Source organism: Lasioglossum baleicum, chromosome 17, assembly GCF_051020765.1.
Source record: "Lasioglossum baleicum chromosome 17, iyLasBale1, whole genome shotgun sequence".
NCBI classification, from domain to species: domain Eukaryota; kingdom Metazoa; phylum Arthropoda; class Insecta; order Hymenoptera; family Halictidae; genus Lasioglossum; species Lasioglossum baleicum.
The window spans coordinates 3,986,788-4,012,616 of record NC_134945.1 but is presented as its reverse complement, the minus strand read 5'-3'; the positions used below and the strand labels follow the sequence as shown (position 1 = coordinate 4,012,616).

The 25,829-nt window shown below is 43.8% G+C and overlaps 3 protein-coding genes across 3 annotated transcripts; all 3 read right to left on the bottom strand.

Annotated features, from left to right (window-relative positions):
• Positions 1-9,085: 9,085 nt before the first annotated feature.
• Positions 9,086-9,667, bottom strand: LOC143217644 (uncharacterized). Its single transcript, XM_076442147.1, has one exon. The coding sequence runs from the start codon at positions 9,665-9,667 to the stop codon at positions 9,086-9,088; it is 582 nt and encodes a 193-aa protein (XP_076298262.1).
• A 37-nt stretch (positions 9,668-9,704) lies between these two features.
• LOC143217698 (uncharacterized) lies at positions 9,705-10,435 on the bottom strand. The gene is made up of 2 exons (XM_076442235.1): positions 9,885-10,435; positions 9,705-9,822 (listed from the first exon to the last, which is right to left on the bottom strand). Exons 1-2 carry the CDS (start codon positions 10,433-10,435, stop codon positions 9,705-9,707), a joined length of 669 nt encoding a protein of 222 aa, XP_076298350.1.
• An 11-nt stretch (positions 10,436-10,446) lies between these two features.
• On the bottom strand, positions 10,447-12,806 carry LOC143217697 (uncharacterized). Its single transcript, XM_076442234.1, is given in 4 exon segments — positions 10,447-11,650; positions 11,723-11,981; positions 11,984-12,355; positions 12,500-12,806. Coding segments are annotated over 4 exon segments (2,142 nt in total).
• Between the last annotated feature and the right edge of the window lie 13,023 nt (positions 12,807-25,829).

Sequence of the window (25,829 nt, the reverse complement as noted above, 5' to 3'; positions counted from 1 at the left end):
AGGGAGGAAGGGAAGGGAAGACTGGGGAGGATTATGAGGGATGATAATTTAGAGCGGTGGTTCAGCTCAGAAAGTGTGGACAGCACGGGGAGGAAAAGAGGAATCGAGAGCGTAGAGGGAGGGGGGGAGGACGTTAATGCAATCTTTAAAAGAAGCGATACCACGAGCAGGTCGCCGCAAAAATATAGTAGAGGTGAGGGAGGGAAATTTAAGGAAATGGAAGAAATGTTTAGAGGGCTAATGGGAGAGGTGAGGAGGATGAGGGATGAGATGAGGGGGGAAAGGGAGGAAGGGAAATTATTAATAGATGAATGGAGGAGGGAAAGGGAAAAATGGAGGGAAGAGAGAAGGGAGGAAGAGTTAAATAGGGAAAGGATGAGGAATTGGTTAGAAAGCTTAGAAGAAAGGGTGGTAAAGGTAGAGGGGAGAATAGAGGAGGTGGTTAGGGAGGAGGGGGAAGGGGGTAGGAGGGAAAAAGCAGAGAAGAGAATGGATAGTATAGAGGGAAAATTGGGTAAAATGGAGGACTGGATAGGTGAAAAGGAAAGGGGGGGAAAAGAGACGGGGGAGTATGGGGTAAGGGGAGAACTAACGTTAGATGAGAATAGGAGAAGAATAAGGTTGTTAGAAATTAAGCAGGACAAGAGGGATAGAGAGGAGAAGAAAAACAATATTGTAATACGGAGGATAAAAGTCGAGGGTAGTGACTTAAAAGTAGAGGTTAGAAGACTGTGGGAAAAGATGGAGTTGAAAGAAGAGGGTATTACGGAAATTAGGAAGATAGGGAAAGTAGGTAAAGACGGAAGGGGAATGGCTCTAGTGAAGTTGGCAAGTAGGGAATTTAAAGGAAGAGTAATGGAGGGGAAGAAAAAGCTTAGGGGGCAAGAAGAAAGGGTAGATGACGATCTAACAGAAGAGGAGAGGAGGGCAAGGTGGAAAATTGAAAGGGAAGCTGAGAAAGAAAGGAGGGAGGGAAAAAAGGTCCAGATAGGTTACATGAAGTTATGGGTAAATGGAAAGGTGAAAAGATGGGATGAGATTGAGGAAAAATGGATGGAGGGGCAGGGAAACGAATAGGGAGGGAATCAGGGGAGGGTGGGGATAAGGGGAAGAGGGAAGGTTATAAAATAAGTTTCTGGAATGTGGCAGGGCTGTTAAATAAAGATAACGATTTCTGGAAAGGGATAGAAGATTGGGAAGTAATTGTAATGATGGAAACCTGGATAGAAGAGAAAGGGTGGGTTAAAATCAGGGATAAGCTCCCAAAAGGGTATGTATGGGAGGCTCAATGGGCAAAAAGGGAGGAAAAGAAGGGAAGGGCAAAGGGGGGTATGGTAGTGGGGGTGAGGAAGGAATTAGAAATAGAAAGGGAGGATAAAAAAGAAAGGGAGGGGATTATGTCGGTGAAGGTGAAGATAGAGGGGTTTTGGTGGAGGGTGGTGGGGGTATATGTAAATGGGGATTTAGACAGGAAGCTAGATGAGATGGGGGAATGGGTAGAAGCTAGGGAAAAAGGGGTAAGGGTGATTATAGGGGGGGATTTTAATGCGAGAACGGGAAGGGAAGGGGGAGAGGTTTTAGAAGAAGGAGGGGGGAGAGGGATAAGAAGCTCTATGGACGTAAAAGTTAATGGGGATGGGAGGAAAATGTGTAAGTTCATAGGAGAAAGGGGGTGGGGAATTATGAACGGGAATATAAAGGGGGATGAGGAAGGGGATTGGACATACGTAGGGGCGAGAGGGAACTCGGTGATTGACTACGTGCTAGGGAATGAGGATACAAGGGAGGGTGTGGGAAAGGTAGAGATTGGGGATAAAATAGACTCGGACCATATGCCCATAATAGTATGGATAAAGGGGGAGATGAGAGGGAAAAAATGGAGGAAGGGAGGAGGGAAAAGAAATATGGTGGGGAGGTGGTCGGAAGAAACAGGGGAGGTTTTTAGGAAAAAATTTGTATTAAAAACAAGTAGAGGGGATGGGGCACAGGAAGACTGGGAAGGGCTGAGAGGGAAAATAAAGGAAGTTATAGGGGAGGTGGGGAAAAATGAAAAAATAAAGAGAAAAGGATGGTGGGATGAGGAATGTAGAGTAGGTAAAAAGTTAGCGAGGGAGGAGTTAAGGAAGTGGAGAAAGGAAGGAGGGAATGGAATAGCTTTTAGGGAGAAGAAAAGGGAATACCAAAAGCTGTGCGAAGAGAAGAAGAAAAAAGAGAGGGAAAAATGGGAAAAAGAAGTAGAGGGGATAAAAACGGAGAGTCAGGTTTGGAAGGTCGTAAATAGGGAAAGAAAAAGGAGATCAAGGGTAGACGAAAGAATAAGGATGGAAGAGTGGGAGCAGTATTTTAGGGATTTGCTAGGAGGGGTAGGAGGGAGGGTGGGGAAGTTAGGAAAAAGTAGAAGAGAGGGGGACGGAGAGAAAGAGTTAGAAATAGGGGAAATCATGAGGGTGGTAAAAGGGCTGAAGGATGGGAAAGCGGCGGGGGGAGACGGAATTCCAAATGAAATATGGAAACATGGGGGTTCCGAGGTGCAGGAGGGGTTATGGAGGATTTGTAATAGGGTGTGGAGGGGAGAGGGCTGGCCGGAGGATTGGTCAGAGGGGGTAGTGGTTCCAATAGCGAAAAAAGGGGATAGCAGAAGGGTGGGGAGCTATAGGGGGGTAACACTAACGCAGACAGCGTATAAGATATATGCTGCGGTGCTAGCGGAGAGGATAAGGGAGGAGGTGGAGAGAAAGGGGCTGTTACCGGCAAGCCAAACAGGTTTTAGAAAAGGCATAGGCTGCATAGATAACATTTATGTATTAAATTACCTTATAAACAGGCAGGTGAGGAGGAAAGAAAGGAGGATAATAATTATGTTTGTAGACCTGAAGGCGGCTTTTGACTCGGTAGACAGGGAGATATTGATAGAAGCGATGAGGAAAAGGGGAGTGAGAGAAGGGCTAGTAGAGAGCTGTGTGGAGGTGCTAAAAGAAACAAAATGTAAAATAAGAGTGGGGGAAGAAGAAGGGGAATATTTCTGGACGGAAAGAGGGGTTAGACAGGGGTGCCCACTTAGCCCACTGTTATTCACGTTATTGTTGGCGGATATAGATGAGGAGCTCGAGAAGGGTGGCTGGGGAGGGGTTAAAGTGGGGGGAAGAAAAATACATACGCTATCCTATGCAGATGATATAGCATTGTTAGCAGAGGAGGAAGATGGGATGAGGGGAATGATGGGGGTTTTAGAAAGGTATTTAGAGGGGAAAAAGCTACAACTGAACGCGGACAAATCGAAGGTAATGAGGTGTAGGGTGGGAGGGGGGAGATGGAAGAAGGTTTCATGGAGGTGGAAAGGGAAGGTAATCGAAGAGGTGGGGGAGTACAAATACTTAGGGTACACGATCACAAGGGATGGGGCTCAGAAGGCTCACATAGAAGAAAGATTAAGGAAGGGGGCGGCGGTTATGGGACAGGTTTGGGGGATAGGGAAGAGGAGGTTTGGTAAAGATTGGGGTAGGAGATTGTGGTTGTTTGATAAGCTGGTATGGTCGGTAGTTAGCTACGGAGTAGAAATCTGGGGGTGGAAAGAGTGGGAAGGAATAGAGAGGCTACAGGAAAGGTACTTGAAGTGGATATTAGGGGTAGGTAGGTGCACGCCAGGATATATGGCTAGGGAAGAGTTGCAAAGGGAATTGTTGAGGGGGAGGGCTGGGGTAAGGGCGTGGGGGTACGAGAAGAAGTTAGGGGAGGGTAAAGGGGGGGAGTTAGCACGGTTATGCTGGGAAGAGATAAGGAGGAGGGATAGGAGGGGAGGGATAAGGAATGGGTGGGAAAGGGAGAGAGAGGAATTTTTAAGGGGGCAAGGGTGGTCTTGGGAGGAATGGAACGAATTAGTAGAGGGGAGGAAAGAGTTAATCAGTGGAGAGATAATAAAAAGAGAGGGGAAAAGGCAAAGAAAGGATAGGTGGGAGAGAATAGAAAACTCCAGGTCAAACAAGTGGTATGGGAGGGTAAAGGGGGAGGGGTTGCCGGGTTATCTAAGGAAAGGGTGGGGCGAGAGTAGGTGGCAGAGGGTGGCAAGGTACAGGTTAGGGAATGAGATGATGGGTGAGAGATATTGGTTGGACGAAGACAAGAGAATGTGTAGAGTGTGTGGATGGGAAAGCGAAACATGGGAGCATGTGTGGGAAGTGTGTATGAGGGGGGATGAAAGTAAAGGATGGCAGGAGAGTATGTGGGAAGTGTTGGAAGATGAAGGAGGAGGGGAGGAATGGATGAGGTTGATAGACGACTGGAGAATGGGAATGAATGAGAAGTTTGGGATGAATGTGAACATCAACCGGAAAGGGGAGTCCACGGATAGGGAAGGGGGGTCTGAGAGGGGATGCGGGAACGAGGTTATGGGGGAGAAGGGGCGAGCTAGCCGATGAGCTAGTTAGGTTAGTGTATGCGTGTCTCTCTCTTTCTCTGTAGGTATTTTTAGGCTAAGATTAGTTTGTAAGTTAGGTTTAAGTAATTAGTATGTAAGTTTTAAGTGTATATGAGCGATGTTTTGGTAGGAGACATGTGTAAATTTGTAACCCCAAGGGGATCAAATAAAGTATTTTCACTAGTAGAACACGCGGACTCACACGGAAGTATAACAAAATCCTTGATGAAGTTCTAAAATCATAAGAAAAATTGCTGAATTATTGATTACTTTTAAATATTTATTAAATGCACAAATATACGCAACATAGAAATAAATACTGTTTCAAATATACATATAAATATTAATGCTAAAAATAAATATTTATATTAATATTTACTTATTACAAAGTTTCGCGATCTACATATTTATATCAAATTAACAAATTACATTATTTCAACATAATTTACATGGAAAAATAATTTTCACCAGCTTTTCGGTGAAAGAACTGCAGTGTCACGATTTTCCAAGGGTTTCCGATAATCTGACGATAAAATCTTTCCAACAAAAGTTGAACAGTATTTAAAATTTAAACATCTACAAACACCTATACAATATAAAATTTCAGAAACAATTTTTTTACAAGAATAGCAATACCGCTATGACGGAGAGCGCGGTAGAATACAAATCAACAGCAACAACAACAACAACAACAACCACCACCACCATCACAGAAGAAGCGGCCGCGACCGTAGTACCGAAAGAGACGACCGCGATTCCAAAAGAAAAGCAAAATTTATAATAATTATTATTAGGAATTAATTTTTTTACTTCAATATTATATATACTTATCTCAAAATATTATATTTATTTATGTAAATATATGAATATATGTATATATATTACTATTATGTACAACTTTATTGGTTTCCCTTAGCGTTACACAATCCTTATACATTATACAAGTTCTCCGTCTCCCTCTTCTCGCCGCTCTTAGTCTCTGTATTATTCTGGTGTCCCGTACACAGGCCATTTTTTGCAATTTGTCTCTTGAAAATTTATAAACAATAACAGCGATCGTTTTTATAGAAGAAAATTTTTTTAGTACAATTTTTCCAAAACAAGGGCACTGTACGGAACACCTCAATAATACTCTCCGTATTTCAGCACAAAGAGCATAAAAAAATATTGCTTCTGCGCTTCAGAAAGTAGTAAGTTCATCGAAAAATCAAGCTGCTTGGTTATATCTCTCCGTCTTCGTCTCTCCTGCGAGCGACATATCTCCCTCTCCGTCGCAGCCCTGCAGGAGAGACGAGGATCTCTCTATCCTTGTCCTACTTCATTCGTCGTAGGTCAGTTACGCTCGGAGAAAAAGCCCAGGCATGATCACTTCGTAGCTCGATCGGAAATCGGAGGCATTCTCGAGAGATCCCCCCACTTGTCCGCCCGCGCGTCTCGCTCCCCGTGGCTGCCTTACCAGTGCTCGCAGCACTAAGGCCGCTACGGGGAGCGAGACACGCGGGCGGGACGTCGGAAAGCGCGTAACGAACCAGCCATCTTGGAATACGAATTGTTCAGTATTATAACGATGAACTCTTTCACATTTCCTGAAGCGAAGAAGCAATATTTTTTCATGCTCTTTGCGTTGAAATGTTGTCCGTGTTATTCCGGATCGCCGTAAAGAGCCCTTCTTTGCAATTTGTTTCTTGAAATTTTTTAAACAATAATAGCGTTTGATGGAAGAACATTTTTTCAGAACATTTTTTCCAAAAAAGGGCTTTTTACGGCGATGCGGAATAACACGGAGAACATGTCAACGCAAAGAGCATCCAAAGATATTGCTTTTTCGCTTCAGGAAATGGGAAAGAGTTCATCGAAAAATCTAGCTGCTTGGTTATATCTCTGTCTTTGTCTCTCCTGCGAGCGACGTGTCTCCTATCCTTGTCCTATTTCATCCGTAGTTCACCTCTACGCCGATAGCCTGATAGAGGCGCCACTTTCCAGCACGTGTAGTTACAGCCTCTACACACCTAGTAAATGGTGGCGCTAGGTTGCGTCTCGCGCACCCTTAATGCTACACCTGGATATCATGGAGGACCATCTTCAACATCACCTATGCCTAACGCTGCACCCCAATATTGTGGATTGAAGCCGCCTGTGCTAAACGCTACACCTCGGTATCGCGGATTGAAAAGAGTACGTGCGGAAACACCTTTAAGACCAACACCTCATCGATTACCGAAACGACTTTGTCCAGATTCCGAAGCTCCTGCAGAAGGAGTATGGACAGACGAAACAGAACCACTTGACCAAAATATTCTCGAAACGACAATGCGTGAGATTGTGGAGAATCCTGAACAGCATGAAGAAGCCACTACATATTTGACTCAGAATCTCGGACCGCTGTCACAGGAATATTTGAACTTCTTTTTCACAGATAAGAAAAAACAGGTTGACCATGTGTATGGTGTGTACTATGATAAAAATTCAATGATGCTTGGGGATAAGAATTTCGATGTAGACATGGAAGATAATATAATTATCAATAATATAAAATACAAAGGAACACCTGGTCTTTTCGAACTAATATTCAAGAGAATCCCCGACGATACGATATACACCGATGCAGACAAACAGAAATATAAGAGTATTCTGTTGACAACAAATGCGCACAGGCGCAACCATAATGCTGCAAATCCCCTATTGAGTAACAGGGGATACAAGTATAAACATATAATTGCACCGCTGCTTGAAATACGACCTCGCACTGGAAGAGGGTTTGCCTCCAAGTCATTTTTGATGAATACATAACCGGAGAACATGGCGACATTACCGGAGAACATGGCGGTTACCGATAATGTGATTGATTATGTACATTGGGATGATCCGAATGAATTAGTGGATAGAATAAGATTACTGGTGTCATCGCGAGCTGCTGGGCATACCGGACATGATAATGAAATTGTTTCAATAATCGAGGAGCTCCGAGAAGCGGGTTTGATTATAAATTGAAGACCGTTCTGATCATGGTCATCAGTACCTTTTCATGATGCTATGCTCCGAAACGAGTCAAATAAAGATGGCGAAACATGCAAGAATTACGTGCGATCGAGCGCACTTTGCCTCGATGGCGATGCTTTCGACGCGAGAGATCGAAAGATAAGACGTTTAGCAAGCCCGACGAATGATGCCGATGCTGTGAATAAGGTATACATGGACAAAAAAATGACACATATTTTGAAAGCATGTGATGCCAAGAGTTCCAAGCTGCGGGAAGAAATACTAACCAAACTCAAATTCTTACGTGAACACATACTCGAGATGATGCATGATACAATTGTAAGAATGACATCATTGAACAGAAATGAGGGACCAATTTTTTCTGAAAGCTTTGAAAGAAATAATGGTTAAAGTTCATACATTACGTCGAATGATATAAATATATTTACATATTTTGAAAGATGTCAGTTTCCAGCGAGAATGCATTCGTAAGATACCAATCGCAATGTCAATGTAAAGTTCATGGATCGGATCATGCGATTATTTTTATGCATTTTAAATTTCTTTTGTTTAATCTTAAATCTTGAACATGAGCAAAGAGAAAACGCAATTAGTGGAGGAACTGCATGCCCCCGCCAGACGGATTTTTCCACGACGTCGAGTTTTAGTCCATGGGTATGACGATCTATGGCAAGCCGATATCGTAGATATGCAGCCTCACGCACGCATAAATGGTGGTAATAAGTACATATTAACCGTTATCGATGTGTTATCCAAATATGCATGGGGCGTACCGCTCAAGACTAAAAGTGGGGGCGAGGTAGCTGCAGGGTTCAGAATGATATTTCGAAATCGATGTCCGAAAAATTTACAAACCGATCAGGGAAAGGAATTTTACAACAGTGAGATGCATAAACTTTTGACGAAACATGGCATTAATCATTATTCTACATATTCGGTTATGAAAGCTTCCATCGTAGAACGGTTCAATCGCACATTGAAGAATAGCATGTTGAAAGAGTTTACACTTAATGGAACCTATAAATGGATCAATGTGCTACCTCATCTAGTTGCAAAGTACAATGCACAAAAGCATAGAACTATTGGAATGCGACCGTGTGATGTCACCCCTACCATTTCCAACAGACTCTTATACACAGCGTATAACAACATAAAGATTGCTGCACCGGCGAAATTCAACGTGGGGCAGTCTGTACGCATCAGCAAATTTAAGACCATTTTCGATAAAGGTTACACACCAAATTGGACCACTGAGGTGTTTGAGGTAGTAATGGTACAAGCAACTAATCCGGTAACTTATCTACTGCAAGATTCCTGTGGAAACCCCGTTGCTGGAGGATTCTATGAACACGAATTGCATCGCGTTGCCAATCCAGATGTATACCTAGTGGAGAAAGTGTTGCGTAGAAAAGGAAATAAGGTGTATGTAAAATGGTTAGGATTGAGTAATGTAAATAATTCATGGATAAATAAAGACAATGTATTATAAACATTTATTATGAACACTTATTATAAACAATTTAACCTATTTAATGAAAAAAAAATATATAATCTTCTATTTACATTGAATATAAACAATTTTATATTTATTATGAATATTTATTATAAACAATTTAACCTATTTAATGAAAAAAAAAAATAATCTTCTATTTACATTTAATATAAACAATTTTATAGCTGCGAAGGAATTTGATAATGGCCCCACGGCAATGTTTCTGTTGAGTTGGGTATGATATACCGTTTGTCATCATATGGACTGAGAGCAATTTTGCGCTCTGATATAGTATACACTTTGTGCAATTTCGATCGTATACATGTCTGTGTACGACTCATAGCAATTTCATCTTGCAAACATCGCATGTAATCATCAAACGTTATGGTTGTCCTTACAACGCTAGTCTTTACACCTTTTGCTTTTTTTGTATCAGATTTTCCATCAACACGCAATGTATACATTTTTGCTCTTAGCCCAACAAAGTCTGTCATAATCATCCCATTGTTCTCGTCTTTCATCAAGCCGGGAACCTTTTTATTTACAAGTGGGATATTATACTTATTCTCTATCGGATAATCGCTTGTGTCGAAACGGTTAATATGGCGCCTCATGGTTTCATAAATGTCCTCACACATAATATGATAAATTAAGCTGTCGGTGTCTGTGTACATTACCTTACAAGTTTTACCATATTGAGGAACCATGTACTCATGATGAAATTCGTACAAGCAGGTTTTGGATATATCTAATATGCACATACCCACATAGATTGGCTTGTTGAATTTCACCATGACTTTACGCAACTCCACAGCAGCCAAGTTTTCGGAAAATACACAGCGGCTGTGGAAATTTGGTTTCGCGATCATTGCCTCTGCACCATACCGCCCATCCCAATGTGTCACGAGTTTTACGTCTACATGATTCCGAACATTTTCCATAGTTTTACCGAATACCGCGTTGTTCATCAATTTGTACAAATTCTTTTCAAAATCGTTACTGGCATTTGTTCTAAACAGGGTATTTAATTCTATGTATTCGCGGAGCCATGGTGACTGTGCGAATTGGAGGATGCGATGAATCTTTGTAATACGAAGACCGTGGCGTGTGCACTGCTGCAGGTTATAATAGTGTATCACGTAACGCTGCTTATCATGTAACGTTGCAAGCAACTTGGCCTCTCTTTTGCCAGGTGGTTTAGCACGTGTTGGATAGAATGGTAGGTCAGCGTGAGCATCATGCAGACTTTGCGGATATTCTAGATCCACCTCGAGAATGTAGCCTATGGGTGAATCAGCAGCAATCAAAGATATGTCAAAACTTTCAATGTTGTTAACCCATTGAAATTCGGCATATGGCAAAGGCTGACACATTGCCCATCCATACAAATTGTTTACATCAAAATACATCAGGTATGATGATGGTTTCGATGGATCGTACGACTGCATGTACTTGTTATTGGCTTCAGCATATCTACCGGAACATTGGCTCAAACCGCCGCGTATACCACGTTCGATAAACATCACCATATCGATATCAGTTAATAATTCAAACCTAATTTTTGTATGTTCAGCATAGCATCCCACGTGAAACCTGGTAACGTGTAATAGTATGCTGGATCTAAACCATAGCTCTTAATGCATGTTTTACGAAAATTTTCAAAAATGTCAGCCAATAACAAAACATCAGTCTTCAAATACAAATCGCTGTATTCACCCAAGGTCTTTATGTTAAAACGCTGCCACACATTCTCGGCATGAGCATATTCACGTTCCGATACAGTTTCGCATGTCAGCGAACTGTAAAATGACTCGAGCGGCGGCAAACAGAGATCGTCTAATTTATCCACGCAATCCAGGTATTCATACGGAAAGACACCCTTTCGCGTCAACAGCATGAAATTTTCTATTGAAAGATTTTTAAATTCTGAACGTAAAATTGTCAATTTATTTGTCTCGAGAAAAGATGCCAATTTGTCCAGACTCGTATTCAAAAATTTGTACGAATCGATGAATCTTAATTTAATAGAATTACGCGAATCTGATTCCCGATCTTTAACATTTTTGGTAAACGAAATATATTTCTCTTTAGTGATAGGTAATACGTCGACATTACCCTCAAATGCATTAGCGATTTCTTCAATAATAAAATGCGAATCGTACCCGGATAAATTATGGAAAATTATTGGAATACAAAACGAATTTTTGTAATTTAAATTGCAATCTTGATGTGCGGGGCCTCTATATCGTCCTGTTAGATGGCAATGATCGCGCACCCGTATATCGTTTCCCTCAAATGGCTTTTCACAAATGTGGCAATGCGCTGCGTTGATAAATGCCTCGCACTGCTCATTTGTTAGCTGCTTCATGGGTACATTATTAGATAAAGCACATTTAACAACATATGCTAAATTTTCCAATTCTCCAACGAACCATGAGACGCACTTCTCATCGCGACGACATCGATATATCGATAGAGATGCATCATATGAACAATGCACATAGTATGCGATGCTAAATACGTTATGTGATTGAAGTTTCCCCTCCCCGCAATCTTCCATCTTCTCTAGAGTACATTCTAGGTCTGCGTACACTACAAATGGAAGCGGTTCTTTCCACATATAGTTACCGAATGAGAGCCATTTGTCGTCCTCGGTAGGTAATACAATGGCGCAGCGATTCAGTTCTGCACAGTCTCGTTCATGGGCCCGCAATCTTTCGTTGGAAGGAAAGTAATGCAAACACCTGAAAAAAAAGAAAAAAAATTATTTTCATGTGTTATAATATACCATGATACTTTTGTAAATGTGTACATACCGATCACAGATGAATTTCATATGAGCGTTTTTTCTCAACTGTGCGCTAACGAGTCGTGATAGGTTCTTAATCCACACATAATGCCCCACAATACTATCGGTCTGGTCTTGTATGTACAGCAAGTTGACGTGTCGATTCCTCTTCTGATTGGTGATACGAAGTGGAAAAAATGATTTTACCCTTTTTTTCTTCTCGAAGATGTCTTCAAAACCATACACATTGATCGAACTATCATTCAACTTTTCGAACCGGGTAATTTAAAGTTTAAAACATTTGTGTATTCCGGGTACGAACTTTGACGGTTACTGTGAGCAGTCGCTGGATACAGAGCTGCCATCACCGACCATGCAAAGCATGCATTGTCTTTGGAGTGAACATTAATTGTAGCTTTCTTCAACGCTATTTCTCTCGGTATGTTGATCTGACACCCTGCATGCAGCGGGTTAAATTTGTTGATACCAACTGTAAGATTGAGTATTCGCGACAATGCCCATCCGCTATCACGTTCCTGAAATTCTTCCAACGATGTTAGGATCAGCCCTACGATGTACAGCTCGTACATCTCTTCGAGGTCGGTCGCGTAAACGATTTCACAGTTCTTTGTGCCAACACTTTTGCGTGAGCGTTGATCACCTGTCACAAATTCACCATTAAACACAGCGTTCACTTTTAAAGACTTATGTTTTCCCAAAGCGTTCCGTACTTTTTCAAGCACAATTTCCCTCGCATCCTAGAGGAAGCTGAGAGGTTCAATGTAATTGGAATTGATAACGGCACCTGTTAATATGCGACCCTTGAAAGCCGAGTCTATATCATGCCATATGAGTCCTGTGCTTGTATGTCCAGCACCTTCATGTATGAAACGTCTTCGTAAAGAATATTTTAAACTCTCAAGAGCGGCGATACTGGCGATCAATGATTGTTGAATACCGATCGATAATCGAGGACGTTTTGCTCGATTATGTTCTTTAAGCAACTCGAGGCATTCGTTGCATCTTTCCTCCCAGACAAGGTATTCTTCCTGCAATCTTAAGCGATCAGATTGGTCCCACAAATCGTGTTCAATTTTCCGAATTTCTTCCATGGTTATATTTTTTTGCCTCACAATCAGTGACTGAACAAAACTAATTTAGTGGAGTGCATATATAGCCTCCCAAAACAGCAGACTCAGCAAAAAAAAACCAATCGGTGTTGAAAAAAAAAACATAGTCCAGAAACGACTGCTAATTTTTCGGTGTCTCATTCGCTCGCGATACATCAATATCTTGAAACACTTACACAGCATTGCATTTTTGCACGCTTGATATAATGAAAAAAAAAGTCGCACGCTCGGTATAATATTTCGCAGTGACTTCCTGTCGCCACAGTTTTGCGAAATTCCTAAGCAGTATCAAGGTCAACCATGCATGCGCCGCGATTCCTGTTCGTTCCTAAGGGGTATCATATTTCATAAAAATAGTCGATCAAAGACTGGCCAAATAACGTCATAAACGAAAAAAAAAATGCTGCAGTTACTGGAAAAAAAAATGTCAAGGTTGATCAAGTAACACGAATTAGTTATAACACGTTCGACATAATATTTCGCAGTATCTTCCTGTCGCACCAATAGCGTCTTGGACGAAAATATGCTGTCGTTGCAGTATTTGCATGCCCAGAGTTATTCTTTGACATATATACCAAATGTTCGCTATGTTTATGAGATCGTCGGTTGGTCAAGCGGCTAATGAGTTGGTCTACCAAGCGGTAGACCGGGGTTCGAATCCTGTTCGAGTAAGACAGATTTTTCTTAAAAAAAAAAAATCGCAACCGCTTGTGACGTCATGGAAGTGGTGGGGGTTCCAGCGAAGGTGGTGGTATGCCTCGCAACAGCTCGTGACGTCACGGAAGTGGTGGGGGGTTCCAGTGAAGATGGCGGCGGTAGGCTACGAAACGCCATTGTCGGTATGGTCGACAAAGTGCCAACACGTCTCTGGTGACGTCACTTCCCGCGAGCTGATGACACTTCCACATGACCTCCCAAAAAAAATGGGGGGGGGTAAAAAAACGGACAATTACCCGGGGGGCAATTACAGGGGGCTAGGCAATTACAGGGGGGGCAATTACATGGGGGCAATACCCCCCCCCCCCCGGGGGGTAGGTGGAGGGGGAACCCCCTCCACCATGGGGGGGAACCACCCTGGTCCAGAACCGGCATTACCTTACTACTGACGACGACAACCGGCCACGGACGCCCGCCACCCCGGAGCATCTGGCCCCGCAAACAATGCTGCTGGACGAGGAAATAGCACCGCCGGGTATCGCCCAGAGGTCACCGGTCGCAACCCCGACGCCGCCGGTCACGGCCCAGCCGCTACCGGACCTGGACCAGATGTCAGCCGAGGCACCGCCGACGCAACCGGCTCCCGCAGTATCACCCGAGGTCGCCGTAGAGCCGACTCTGGCGGTACCAATAGTCCCGGACGGGACCCCGATATTGCCGGTCGCGGCCGCGACACCGCCAGAAACAGTACCGGTAACCACCACAGGTACATCGACCACCGACGCAGAGACACCGTCACTGGAGATGGTAACGGCCAGGAACGCCACCTGGCCGAGGCCAGTCGTATCTTCAGGCCGATCGCAAGGAGGCAGCGTCACGGCAACGGTCGGTTTCACCGGCGCGCCGGGCGACGACCAGCCGATGGAGGTGGACGACACCCGAGTGATACGGCCGGTTACCTGGTGGCCGACGGAGGTACGGGGGCAGATCCGGCCGCGGTCTGGCTCCGACGCGAGCAACGCATCCGCAGGGTCGGGCAAGACCCTAACGATCGAAGAGCACTGGGTCCTGGCAGGGCACGAACCCTTCCTGACGTTACCGGCGCCACCGACCACGTCGTCATGGTGGCCACCAGTCGAGGCCCCAAAGGGAAAGAGGCCGAGCACGAGACCGACGAAGAGGAGCCGCACCTCCGCACCCCCACCGCTGACGCACTGGTCGGAGGACACGCCGGGCAGCGCGGCCACCGCCGTGGCACCGCCGCCGCCACCACCGGCGCTGCCGGTCGAGGCACCACCACCGACCCGAGAGGGCCCGTTGTTCGGGGCACGCGATACCAGACCGGCAACGATCCGGACCCGACCGGACCCACGGAAGCTGCCACCGGGCCCACTGGACCTACCAGTCCCGATCTGGCGCGAACTGGAACGACTCTCCATCGCGCCCAGGACGCCACCGCTCCGCCACCCACGCCAGGCGTACCGGCCAAATGCAGGGAAGTGGCCCGTCGCAGAGTGGCGACGGAACGCGGCATTACCATCGCCAACACCGCTGGAGGCCGCCACCGCAACAAGTAGCGGCAGGAGGGACACGAGGAGGAGCCGGCACTATCAGCCGCCGGCCGGAACCGTCTTCCCGGAGGTGCCGACGGAGGAGAGGCCAGGTAACAACGGCCATCCGGTGACACCCTGGCAACGGGCACCGAGGGCCCTCCCGCCCATACTGTATCAAGGCCGCCACCGGGGCGGAGAAATGCGGTGGTTCCAGCTGCCGACAGGACGCCGGGTGGAGGTGCCGGTGGCACTCATCGCCACCAAGCAGTTCCTGGCAGAGTTGGGGGAGGACCGGTGGAAACTCCACTTCGACCGGACAGGACGACTGCGGAGATGCCAACGTCGAACACTAGCACCAACCGGATCCGGGAGAACATAAAAGGTAACGCGTACCGCGACCTTAACCCCGTACCGGGACACGCGAGCATACAAAGAGGTAACGCGTACCACGGCCTCGAAAACCCGTACCGGGATGCGCCAGGCCAGAGGAAGGCATCGCGTACCGCGGCCTTACAAACCCGTACCGGGACGTGCCTACTAGAAAAAGGGTAACGCGCACCGCGGCCCTAAACCCCGTACCGGGAGGCGATAGGTTAAGGGCTAGAGGATTTTTTTTCACTGACGCGTAGAGAATAAGGGTAGAGTAAGTAAACAGTTTAGGGTAGAGACGGTTCTTAGTATTACACGTGGGGTTTTCTCTTTCTGTTCTAGCGCCGCGAGCATCGTGTAGACCAGCGGGTCAAGTTAATTTCTGTTAATTTTTTTTTTGTCCTTATTTGCGGAGCGGGGACGCTTCCCCTACAGGCAAGTCGCGTTATACGCGGATTTTTTGCGTGTCCACACGTTTCTTGTGCCCCCGCGGCATTGTTCGATCACGTACTAGCAATAGGGTAGTATTTAAATTAGGAAGGCATAGTGCAATAGTATGGGGCAATAATAGTGCAATAGTAACGTGGTGGTTCACCGTGCGTTTACGTCCTCTCAGGCGGTTCTACGGCGACGAGTGATGGTTCATCGTGCTCGTCGGTCGTTCTCGTGGACGGTACGTCTTGACGAGAAGGCTGGTGGTGCACCTTGGCCCTTCAGGGTGGCGGTACGCCGTATCCTGCTTCGGCGGAACGTTGTTCGTCACCGGTGAAATGTCTCCATGGAACAGGACGTAGGTTGACAAGATGGCGGTACGCCGTATTCTGTTTGGTGGAACGTAGTTCTTCACCGGAAGGGATACTTACAAGAATATTAACGGGAACGATCCGATCTGAGTCTCGTCTCAGCTAAGAAGGCGCTCCCGCGGTTGCGTAGCCGCTTTTATAGTTGATCGTTCGGTGATGCGGGTGTCGGTGCGGTGCTGAACTTCGCGAATGTTCTAGAACGTTCTCACGCGCGTGGGAAAAACTGTCGACTCCTTCCCATCGGTATCGGTTTCGCGGCGCGGTGGTCGTGCGGCGCGGGGCACGTATCGGTGGTGCGCGACGGTTCGGTTCGGGCTAGTTCGGCCCGGTTCGGTTTGACTCGGCGCGCCTTGATACTTGGTTCTGCTAGTAACAGGCCTGCCCGGTGCAGGTCTGTTACACTCTTTAGACTTTTTGGCGATCGGTTTTAGTTTACGAGATTATCGCGAGAAACTTTACTTGTAAATCCATGGGATCGATGTACTACTAGCTTCTATCCGATTTCAATGAGCTTTGGATATGTGGTTAAGACCATTATTCTGAACAACATTTCTCTTTAGACTATTTGGCGGTTGGCATTGGTTTACGAGATAATCGTAAAAAAAGAGAAGAAGCAGAAACTGATTGTATTAAAAACACACGTATTCAGCCGTAAATCCATTTGCTGCTTCGAAATGTGTGTCTTGAAATTTCTCCACACTCACAATCACTGTTCACATTTGTCAACACATAGTTATGCACTAATAATAATTGCCATACCCCTTGTACTGCTGCACAAATCACAACAATCAGGTAATGCAATCACTAGACCGCGGATTTCATGTATTTGTAGCAAACATGAGTAGGTGCATTTTAATACAGTAGAGAGATTAAAATAATTTCAAAACACCAATGTATTATTTACAACTTCTTAAAATGATCACAGTGAGAATCAAATATCTGTCTGGCTCCTGTCCCTTGTAATAGCGGCAACCAACATTCATTTTGCATAAAGATTCGCAGTCTAGTGATTAGTTTAAATATCACTATCAAAAACACAGCTAATAGCAACCGTTAGCTTTGAATTGACAAGTCTTTGGAGATGTTCTCTCTACCGCGGCTCGAACGACACTGATTTTCCGCAAGATTTTTCTAAAGAATTTAGGAAGGGCATTTAGAGTGTCGAAATTCGAAATGCACGCTGTAGCACGATTACGAAAACGACGGGACGGGTAGACGAAAAACAGGACGCGAGAACATTGACATTGGTGCAAAGGAAAATGTCTCTTAGAATGGTCTCAGGAACCTCCCATTTCAAGGAAGTACACGAATTTTGGGACACCCTGTATAAAACTTACACGGTATAGAGGGGGACATATTGTGACAAACATTTTCTGCGTGGGTAGAGGCATGGAGGATATTTTAAGGTCACCTTGATTTTCTTTAATGGAGACACCTGCTTTCTGTATCGTGAATCGATAGACTGTCGAATTCTGAGTAAAAATGTATTGACCTCCATATGTCCTAAATCTAATAGTTAACGAGATACTATCAAACAACTTTCTTTTTTCTTTGGATAATATCTCGTTAACTATTAGGTTTAGGACATATGAAGGTCAATAGTTTTATACTCGGAATTTGATACTCTATCGATGTATGGTATAAAAAATAGGACATTCCATTTAAAAAAATGAAAGTGACCTTCATAATTCTAAAAAAATTACATAAAAACAAACATTTTTTTGGTATTGTATGAGCCCCATTTTTCCATTGAACTTTGTCCTTCAGAAATTTGACATATCTTTAAAAACAACAACGATATTTGAGGTGCAAACGTTAGGTGACTCACCGTGTATATGCAAGTAATCTACAATAATATTTTTCCATAAACCGTACTATTTAGTAACCTATAGATACTTGAAAGTAACATATTCTCGTGACCGAGAGAAGCATGGAAACAAGTTTAGTGTATCAAATCGAGATAAAAACATACCTAGGATGTAAAGGAAGGTTTATAGAGTAATTTTACTGCTTTTTGTTTTATACTCTTCGGTGTTTTTGATAGAATAAACAATCAAAAGTGATATAATTTTTTTTCAGAAAATTAATATGTATCATGTAATAACTTTTTTTCTCAGCATAACTCCTCTTTAATTTTTTGCGAGGTTAATCATTAGACATTGCTTTATACAATCCTTAAAAGTTTATATGCGGTTCCATGCGGTCACATACCTTTTTATGCGATTTAGATCAGTATGACATGGACCGACCGTATATCATATGACTGATAATGATGAAATAACTGAGCTGTAGGTGATAGATACTTGGAAGTAAATGAAGGAAAATGAATGTCATTATTGCTAGAATATTAATTTATATTTTAAAAAAAAATTAATAAAAATTAATTAATATTTATATTTTTTTTTACGAAAAAATGTTTGAAACAAAAGTTTAACAGTATTAACTTCAATATAAACTTCAATATATAAAACTTTGTAACGCGACGAGGAACGAGACAACCCCAGGGGCGCCAATCCGCCTCGGCACTACCCTGAGATGAAGAAAAGAATCGCGCCGCGACCGAATGTTCTAGAAGGCCGCATGTTCGAGAAACTTCTAAAATCCCTAACAACGCCCAAACAAGGGTTAGCAACGACTAGTATAAATACCGGTAGACGATCGCGGAGAAATCACTTTTGCTGCGCCTGTAGGAGAGGACGAGGTAAGACCACGGCCGCCCATAGGTTAGGGAGAGTACGAAGCAATGCTATCGGACGCCCGGCAGCTCAGGAGAGGACAGGGGTTGCACCTGGACGCCTCTCTGGATAAATGGGAGAGGACGGCCATGAAGGCCGGCCGCCCGCCGAGAGGAAAGAACAGGGTAGCTTCCTGGCCGCCTGAAAGTAGGTTCACCAGGTTACTCTGTACGTCTTGGAGAGGACGGCCATGAAGGCCGGCCGCCGAGCTTATAGAGGACACCGGGTGAATCCGAGTCGTCGTCGTTTTCCCAAAAGGAGAGTACGGTTGAGATAAACCGGACGCCTGATGAGAAAACCTTTTATTAGTAAAATTATTTTAATCTTTCGTTGCTAACCTTCTTCAAAGGTTTATTGTAAATTTTACGAAAACTTTCGATGTATGAAACTAATTGGAAAATATATTCTTTGTTCAGAGAGAAATCCCAATTCCTATTCCTTGCGATACGAGAGAGAGAACCCCTTCCTACCATTATGTCGGATCCTACAACTTCAAAAAAATTTTGTTTAAATCAAAAAAACAAGGTCGCTTCGATTTTTTAAACATTAAGTTGTATTTTTGATTTAATAGTGTTGTATCTGGTGTTAAGACGAATTCAACGATATATAATAGTATGACCTTCACACTATTAATAACGTCGCAATAGTTTTGGCGCGCTAAACAGGCCAAATACTCCACTGTGCGCCGACTCCTACACCGAATCACCACGTTCACCGTTCACTCGACGAGACGTCGACTCTTGTACCGACTACCTCCAAGTACCTCGATCACTCAGCGAGACGTCGACTCCTGCACCGAACCTCCGCCAACACCGCTCCCGTGACGAGACGTCGCCTCCTGCACCGAATCTCCGCCGACACCACTCCTGTGACGAGACGTCGCCTCCTGCACCGAATCTCCGCCGACACCGCTCCTGTGACGAGAAGTCGCCTCCTGCACCGAACCTCCGCCGACACCACTCCTGTGACGAGACGTTACTTCCTGCGCCGAATCTCCACCGACACCGATTCCGCGACGAGACGTCGTATCCTACACCGAACCGTTCTCCACGACTACCTCTCCGCTAAGATCCTGCGATCTCCGAATAGTCGTCGTAGCATTCACGAGGTAGCGAGCACGAAAGTATTAGAAAACGTCGTTTGTTCATTTCAAACCTTCACGCCACGTCTTCCCGCTCCGACTCACCCCCTCGCCTCCAAGCGAACCCCGGCACGGCGAGTTATGCAAGCACTGAGGGGATTCCGTCGCGATCTGTTGAGAAATTCCGTCGAGAAATCGGCCCATTACACAAGAAACCTGTAAAAATAAAACTGTTATTACCTTCTTTTAGTTGCTGACTGTAAAAGGCGATGACGGAATATACGGGATTCCTACGCCAAAATTAAACGCGGGCAAAAATTCGGCACCGCAAAACCGAACTGGAGCAATTAAGTTTTTTGGAACATGTTAGTTCTGAGAGAAGGTAAGTGTCTTTTACATTAAAACAACCGTACTAAATAATAGAAAAATAATGACATAATAAATAATAAGTAATAAAAATTTATTTTATAGCACGCAGAGTTCCTATACGTCATAAATATCGACGGAAACTGCATCAACAACCCCGGGAGCTTGCGAACAATCAAACGACGAGATAGCAGAAATACCAATAACCCACCCGACGAAATGAAGAAGGGTTGAACATAATAAATTACTAGATTTCATGGAAAGAAGGGCGTTACAGCGAGACGAGCTGTTGAAATCAATAAATTTATGTACAACAACTGCTTCAGACCCGTTAGCCACATTTTTTAAAAATATGGTAACGACGGTTAGAAAAATGAACGATAATATGATTTGCGAGGCGAAGACACGAATATTTGCTATCGTCAGCGAATTAGAACTAAGAGCTTTGGAAGAACAAAGAAACTAACTGAAAATCCATAATTTGAAAATTTTATTAAATAATGTTCTAATATTAATCATTATTAATTAGAACTAATTATACTCCGGCACGCTACCTCCAAGCCACAACGGTACTTTATATACATGGAAATAAAACCTATATTCATGGTAATGAAAACCTTTAATTATAAATATCTTAAAAACTACTGAGTATCTGCGGCTATAATGGGGTATACACGTTAACAGGAGAACGAGATCTATAACTTTACAAAGTTTCAATCAAATCTGAGAGGCATCGACATTGCGCTCTCCCTGTTAGGGTAACCAAAAACCCTAAACAATTTTCCCGGAAGGAGTGTAACTCAACATCCGACATCTCCTGAGTCATTGCCTCTTCCAAGTACTCCTCGCATTGGGAACCAAGATCCACTTGCTTTAGTGGAACAGGGTTCGTTTTGAGGGAAAATTAAATTTTCCTAATTAAATCGAAATGCTGCAGAAGAGCAGGTTTTAAAAACTTGCTTAAGTAAATTCGAAGCAGCCTTGTCGGAAAGGGCTGCAACTCCTGTACCAATGTATTCCTACCTTGGAAGAAGGCATATCCTTACAGAATATTAAGGGAATCTTCCAAAAAGTGGAAGTGCCCTTTAATCTCAGATTTTCCAAGAAGAGAAGAGAACTTCTTAGCTGTATCTGAGTTATCTGAAAAGGATTGCTCATTAAAAAATCGGATTAAATCATCCCAAAGAACCAAAAATCAATTTGTAAATAAATTAAATAGCCTGTTTGAGGCTGCTATTTATAAAAGAAACGACGCCTCGAAGTAATTCGTCGCATTCTTTTGGGATTGTTCGATGCCGTCGCAACCAAAACCGTGATAGTCCAGCGACCAGCTCGGCGAAGATGAGCACCGCTGTTTACGCCGTTTCGGTGTCGCACATACACCTCAAATATCCAAACGAAGACCACTGTTTAGGTCACTTTTTTTGACAGTCCCCACTCAACGAGAATCGACTCTCGATGTGGATTGCGCTCTCTTGCCTTCCGGACGTGTTAATGAAAGCAACCATTTTTGCTCAAGTGCGACTAAACCGTGACCGTGTCGGCCTTTTCATATTCTGTATTACCAAATCGCACCCGCGATTCAATAGAACCAGTACGCGAGTGTCTCGTATCTAAACCAGGCCTCGTGAGAAACCAACAGAATAAACTCGTCGTTTGTGAAACATTCAAAAGTGAACTTTTCTTCACAACACGTGGCACCCATCTCGCAGTCTCCTCATCCGAATCCAACCAGCTTCCAACCGAAACAGGGACCCTAGCACAAGCAGCACTGGTCGCGAATGCTACGGAATGGCAAACGCACGGCAATGTAATCACTTGGGGATTCTTTTCAAGCAACTTTGTCTTGAATGAAGAAAATTTCCCAGTCATAACGGCAGCATTATCGCAACTAAGAGCAGCGATATCATTCATGGGAATCTGCATCTTCAGCATTTCATTTTCGAAAGCTGCGAAAAGCTTCCCTGCTGAACAGTTGCTAGCATCCAAATGAATTAGTTGTGAGGAGGGAACCCGTTGAAATAAGTAAACACCACCAAATATTCCCTCAACTTGTTGCCTTGTCGAAGACTCAGTCGTAAGTGGTCCTGTCAACCCTCAGAAAAACTGGAAAAAGGTCAAAATGAAGGAAAGGAGGAAACGGAATAGTGGGAGGAAAATAAGGAGAGGAAGGTACGGCAAGACCCAGGAGGAGAGAAGGATCAGGTAAGGACATGCGGAAAGAAGCAATCGCGGAAGGGTGCTATAAAAAACGGAAAGAGCGGAAAAAGGCAATGAGGAAAGGATGTCATAAACGGGGAAGGTTCGCCAGGGCCTGACCATAAACCTTGAACAGGCCATTGAACAGACCTGGAAGAGACACAGGAGAGGATTAGGCCTGCGCGGATCTGTTCGCCAGATGTGTACAAGAACTAACCAGACCCGCGTAGAACGAAAAACAATAGGAAGGGAAATAAAGAGTTTTCTAAGGCAACAGCGGCGTAGGGCAGCGCCAAGGCCGCCACAGTTGCAATAATTCTGTCGTTACAGTCAAACGACGTGGCTCAACATATCGAATCGCTAATGTTAACCACTTGTCGTTTGTAGAGTCAGAGGTCTCATCCTCGTGAATCGAAAATTTACAATGCCGTGCGTCGTCGACAATGCGTTGCGTGTCGCGAACGCACAACACGTTCCACATGTTTTTGCTGCCCTTGTGCGGCCAACTATCATGCCCTGCAAGACTTGAGGCTCATTGTCTATATCTTGCATAAGGGCGAGGAGATTAGGAGCAAGCGAAACTGGGATATTGTTTTCGGCGAAGAAAGCCGCGAATCTAACTTCGGCGAGTTTAATTTTCTCCCCCAATGAAGAGCTGCCTACCTCTTCAGGTTGGTTACTTTCAGATGCAGGCTCCTATGAGCCAAGAACAGGTGTGGAAGAGAGCCCGAGCCGAAACCGAGAGAAATGCGAAAAGCGGGGCCTCGGACTTCAACGGCTTGGGCACTAGATGTAATTGGATAATAGTGGACGGGTTTTTTAGCGGGTATTGGTCGCCGAACATCTGCGACCTAAGCCCCGCATTATGTGCGTGAGGCATTTTTTGACCGCTCCCTTATAAAAAAAAAAGATGCAGGCTCCTCAAGATTGACAGAATTACGTTGAGTATCATTCTTATGAAGCAATCGCTTCATATTTTTGATGTGAGCCTGCGAGGACGAATGTTCTATATTTGTGAAAGCCCACAAACGAAGATTTTATTGCAGGCTTTACAGAAACATTTGGATACGTCCGAAGAAACTTCTTGTAACCATACCTTTAAAGAATCATCAGTGTCATACCAATGACGCTGAAACCTTTTAAATCTTTTGATGGGTATATTTACCATTGTCTCAGAAGATAAAGCAGCATCCAAGTCATTTGACGAGTGCTCAATGAGACACAAACTGCGTCGACTGGACGAATTAAGAAACTTTTCGAGCGAAGACCTCCTTTTTGCGGCTAAACTAAATTTAAGGAACGAAGGCCAAACGCTTAAGGCGAAAATAATTGAAAAAATTCTTAACAACCCTGAAGATTCTAACGAAATAAGCAAAATGGGCGGGTGTACAGCAGCCAAGAGAGGTGGTGACATTTTCTAACGAGAAAACCCTTTCGTTAATTACAGCATTACATCTCTCAAGATCGGAATATGTGACCTTGAGAGATGTTGTTATGAAGCAAGGGTTAAAGATTTATCCATCTTACTACAATGTGTAGGAGGGTTTGTCAGGATTTATTTAACGAATGTTCTCCTCCGCTGCTCGAATCTAACTGCCGAACCTGCCGAAATGCTCTGCCGGTTTCCTCAAATCGCGGTAACAACGGAGCCACGATCAGGTCGCTCGGCATTTGTTCGCAGCAATCTGTTTTGGAAAAACAGGTCGCGGTGATGCTCAACGGTCAAAAACAGATTGCAGTCGCGGTGATGCTCGACGGTCACTCTGCGACTACATTGTAGCCAGGGACGGACGCTCGTCGCCTACAAATATGAGCATTGCCAAGAAAGAATGCTATCCAGTAGATGTGGAAGGAGCCACGGTTTCTCTTCAGGCTATCCTAGACCATACAGTAGCCAGGATATTTCTAAATCTGCCTTCAGGAACCTCGAATCAAAATCTTGTATTAATTTCGAAATGGGGCTGTGATGGATCATCGAGCCAAAGCGTATATAAACAACCACTACCTTCGACTACGGACCAAAACTTTGAAGATTCTTCTATATATATGACTGCATTTGTCCCAATCAAATTGATCAATGCAAACGATTCTTCGGTTGTTTGGGAAAATCCGAGACCTTCGTCCACCCATTTTTGCAGGCCTGTAAGGTTTAAATTTTGCAAAGAAACGAAAGATGTAATAAAAGAAGAAAATGAACGTATGGAGAATGCAATCGCTTCACTCGTCCCAACACAAATTGATGAGGTGCAAATAACGCACGAACTCCATATGACCATGATTGACGGAAAAACTATTAATATGGTGACTGATACTGCCTCTACTATGCGCTGCTATATTTGCGGTGCAACAACCACGATAATGAATAATTTGGATGAAATTGAAAAATGGTTTGTAAACGCGAAAATAATTATAAGTTTGGCATTTCGCCGTTACATGCAAAAATTCGCTTTTTTGAATTCCTGCTACATGTCGCGTACAATTTGGACTTCAGAAAATGATCGGCATCCACTGAAATTTACAAGGAGCAACACAGAGGAAGAGGAAGAAAGAAATACAAAATAAATTCCGGGCAGAATTACGTCTTCACGTTGACCGTATAAAACAAGGAGCTGGTACATATAATGATGGGAACACAGCAAGAAAATTTTTTAGAAATCCAAAATTAACTGCGAGAATTACAGGGCTTCAGGAAGAGGTCGTCAGGAAATTTGTGGTAATTTTATTACAGGCAATATCCTCAGGCCAAGAAATATGCCCACAAAAATTCGGAATTTACGCAAGAGAAACAACAGAAACTTATTTGAAGTACTACTCATGGTATTACATGCCGGCAACCGTTCATAAAGTTCTGCTCCATGGAGAAAAATCATGGAGTACTTGATACACCCCATTGACAAATTTTCCAAAGAAGCTCAAGAGGCACTTAATTAAAGTGTTTCGGCAGGTCAGAGAATATAGATCTAGGGAAATGAGTAGAAAGGCGACAAATGAAGATATCATCCACAATCTCTTGATCAACTCTGATCCAAGAATATCAACATGAGACCACGTCACACTGAAAAATGTAGTTTGCCTTTATTTCCTCTGAGACGTTAAAACTCCTTAAACATGATGTATCCATGGAACAAGAAGAAATGGAGATCGACGATCGTTGTTGAGTTTTTAGCGTCTTTTACTTAATTAGTTAATTACCTAATTAATTTAAATTAATAACGAGTATAATTTATTTAAATTTATTTATT

Bases quoted from the DNA above. Each gene is read 5' to 3' on its own strand.
- LOC143217644 (XM_076442147.1), bottom strand. From the start codon at position 9,667: ATGTGCATATTAGATATATCCAAAACCTGCTTGTACGAATTTCATCAT.
- LOC143217698 (XM_076442235.1), bottom strand. From the start codon at position 10,435: ATGGTGATGTTTATCGAACGTGGTATACGCGGCGGTTTGAGCCAATGT. The intron at 9,823-9,884 runs GTACAAATTGAT...GGAATCATGTAG, and splicing joins AACGATTTTGAAAAGAATTT to ACGTAAAACTCGTGACACAT.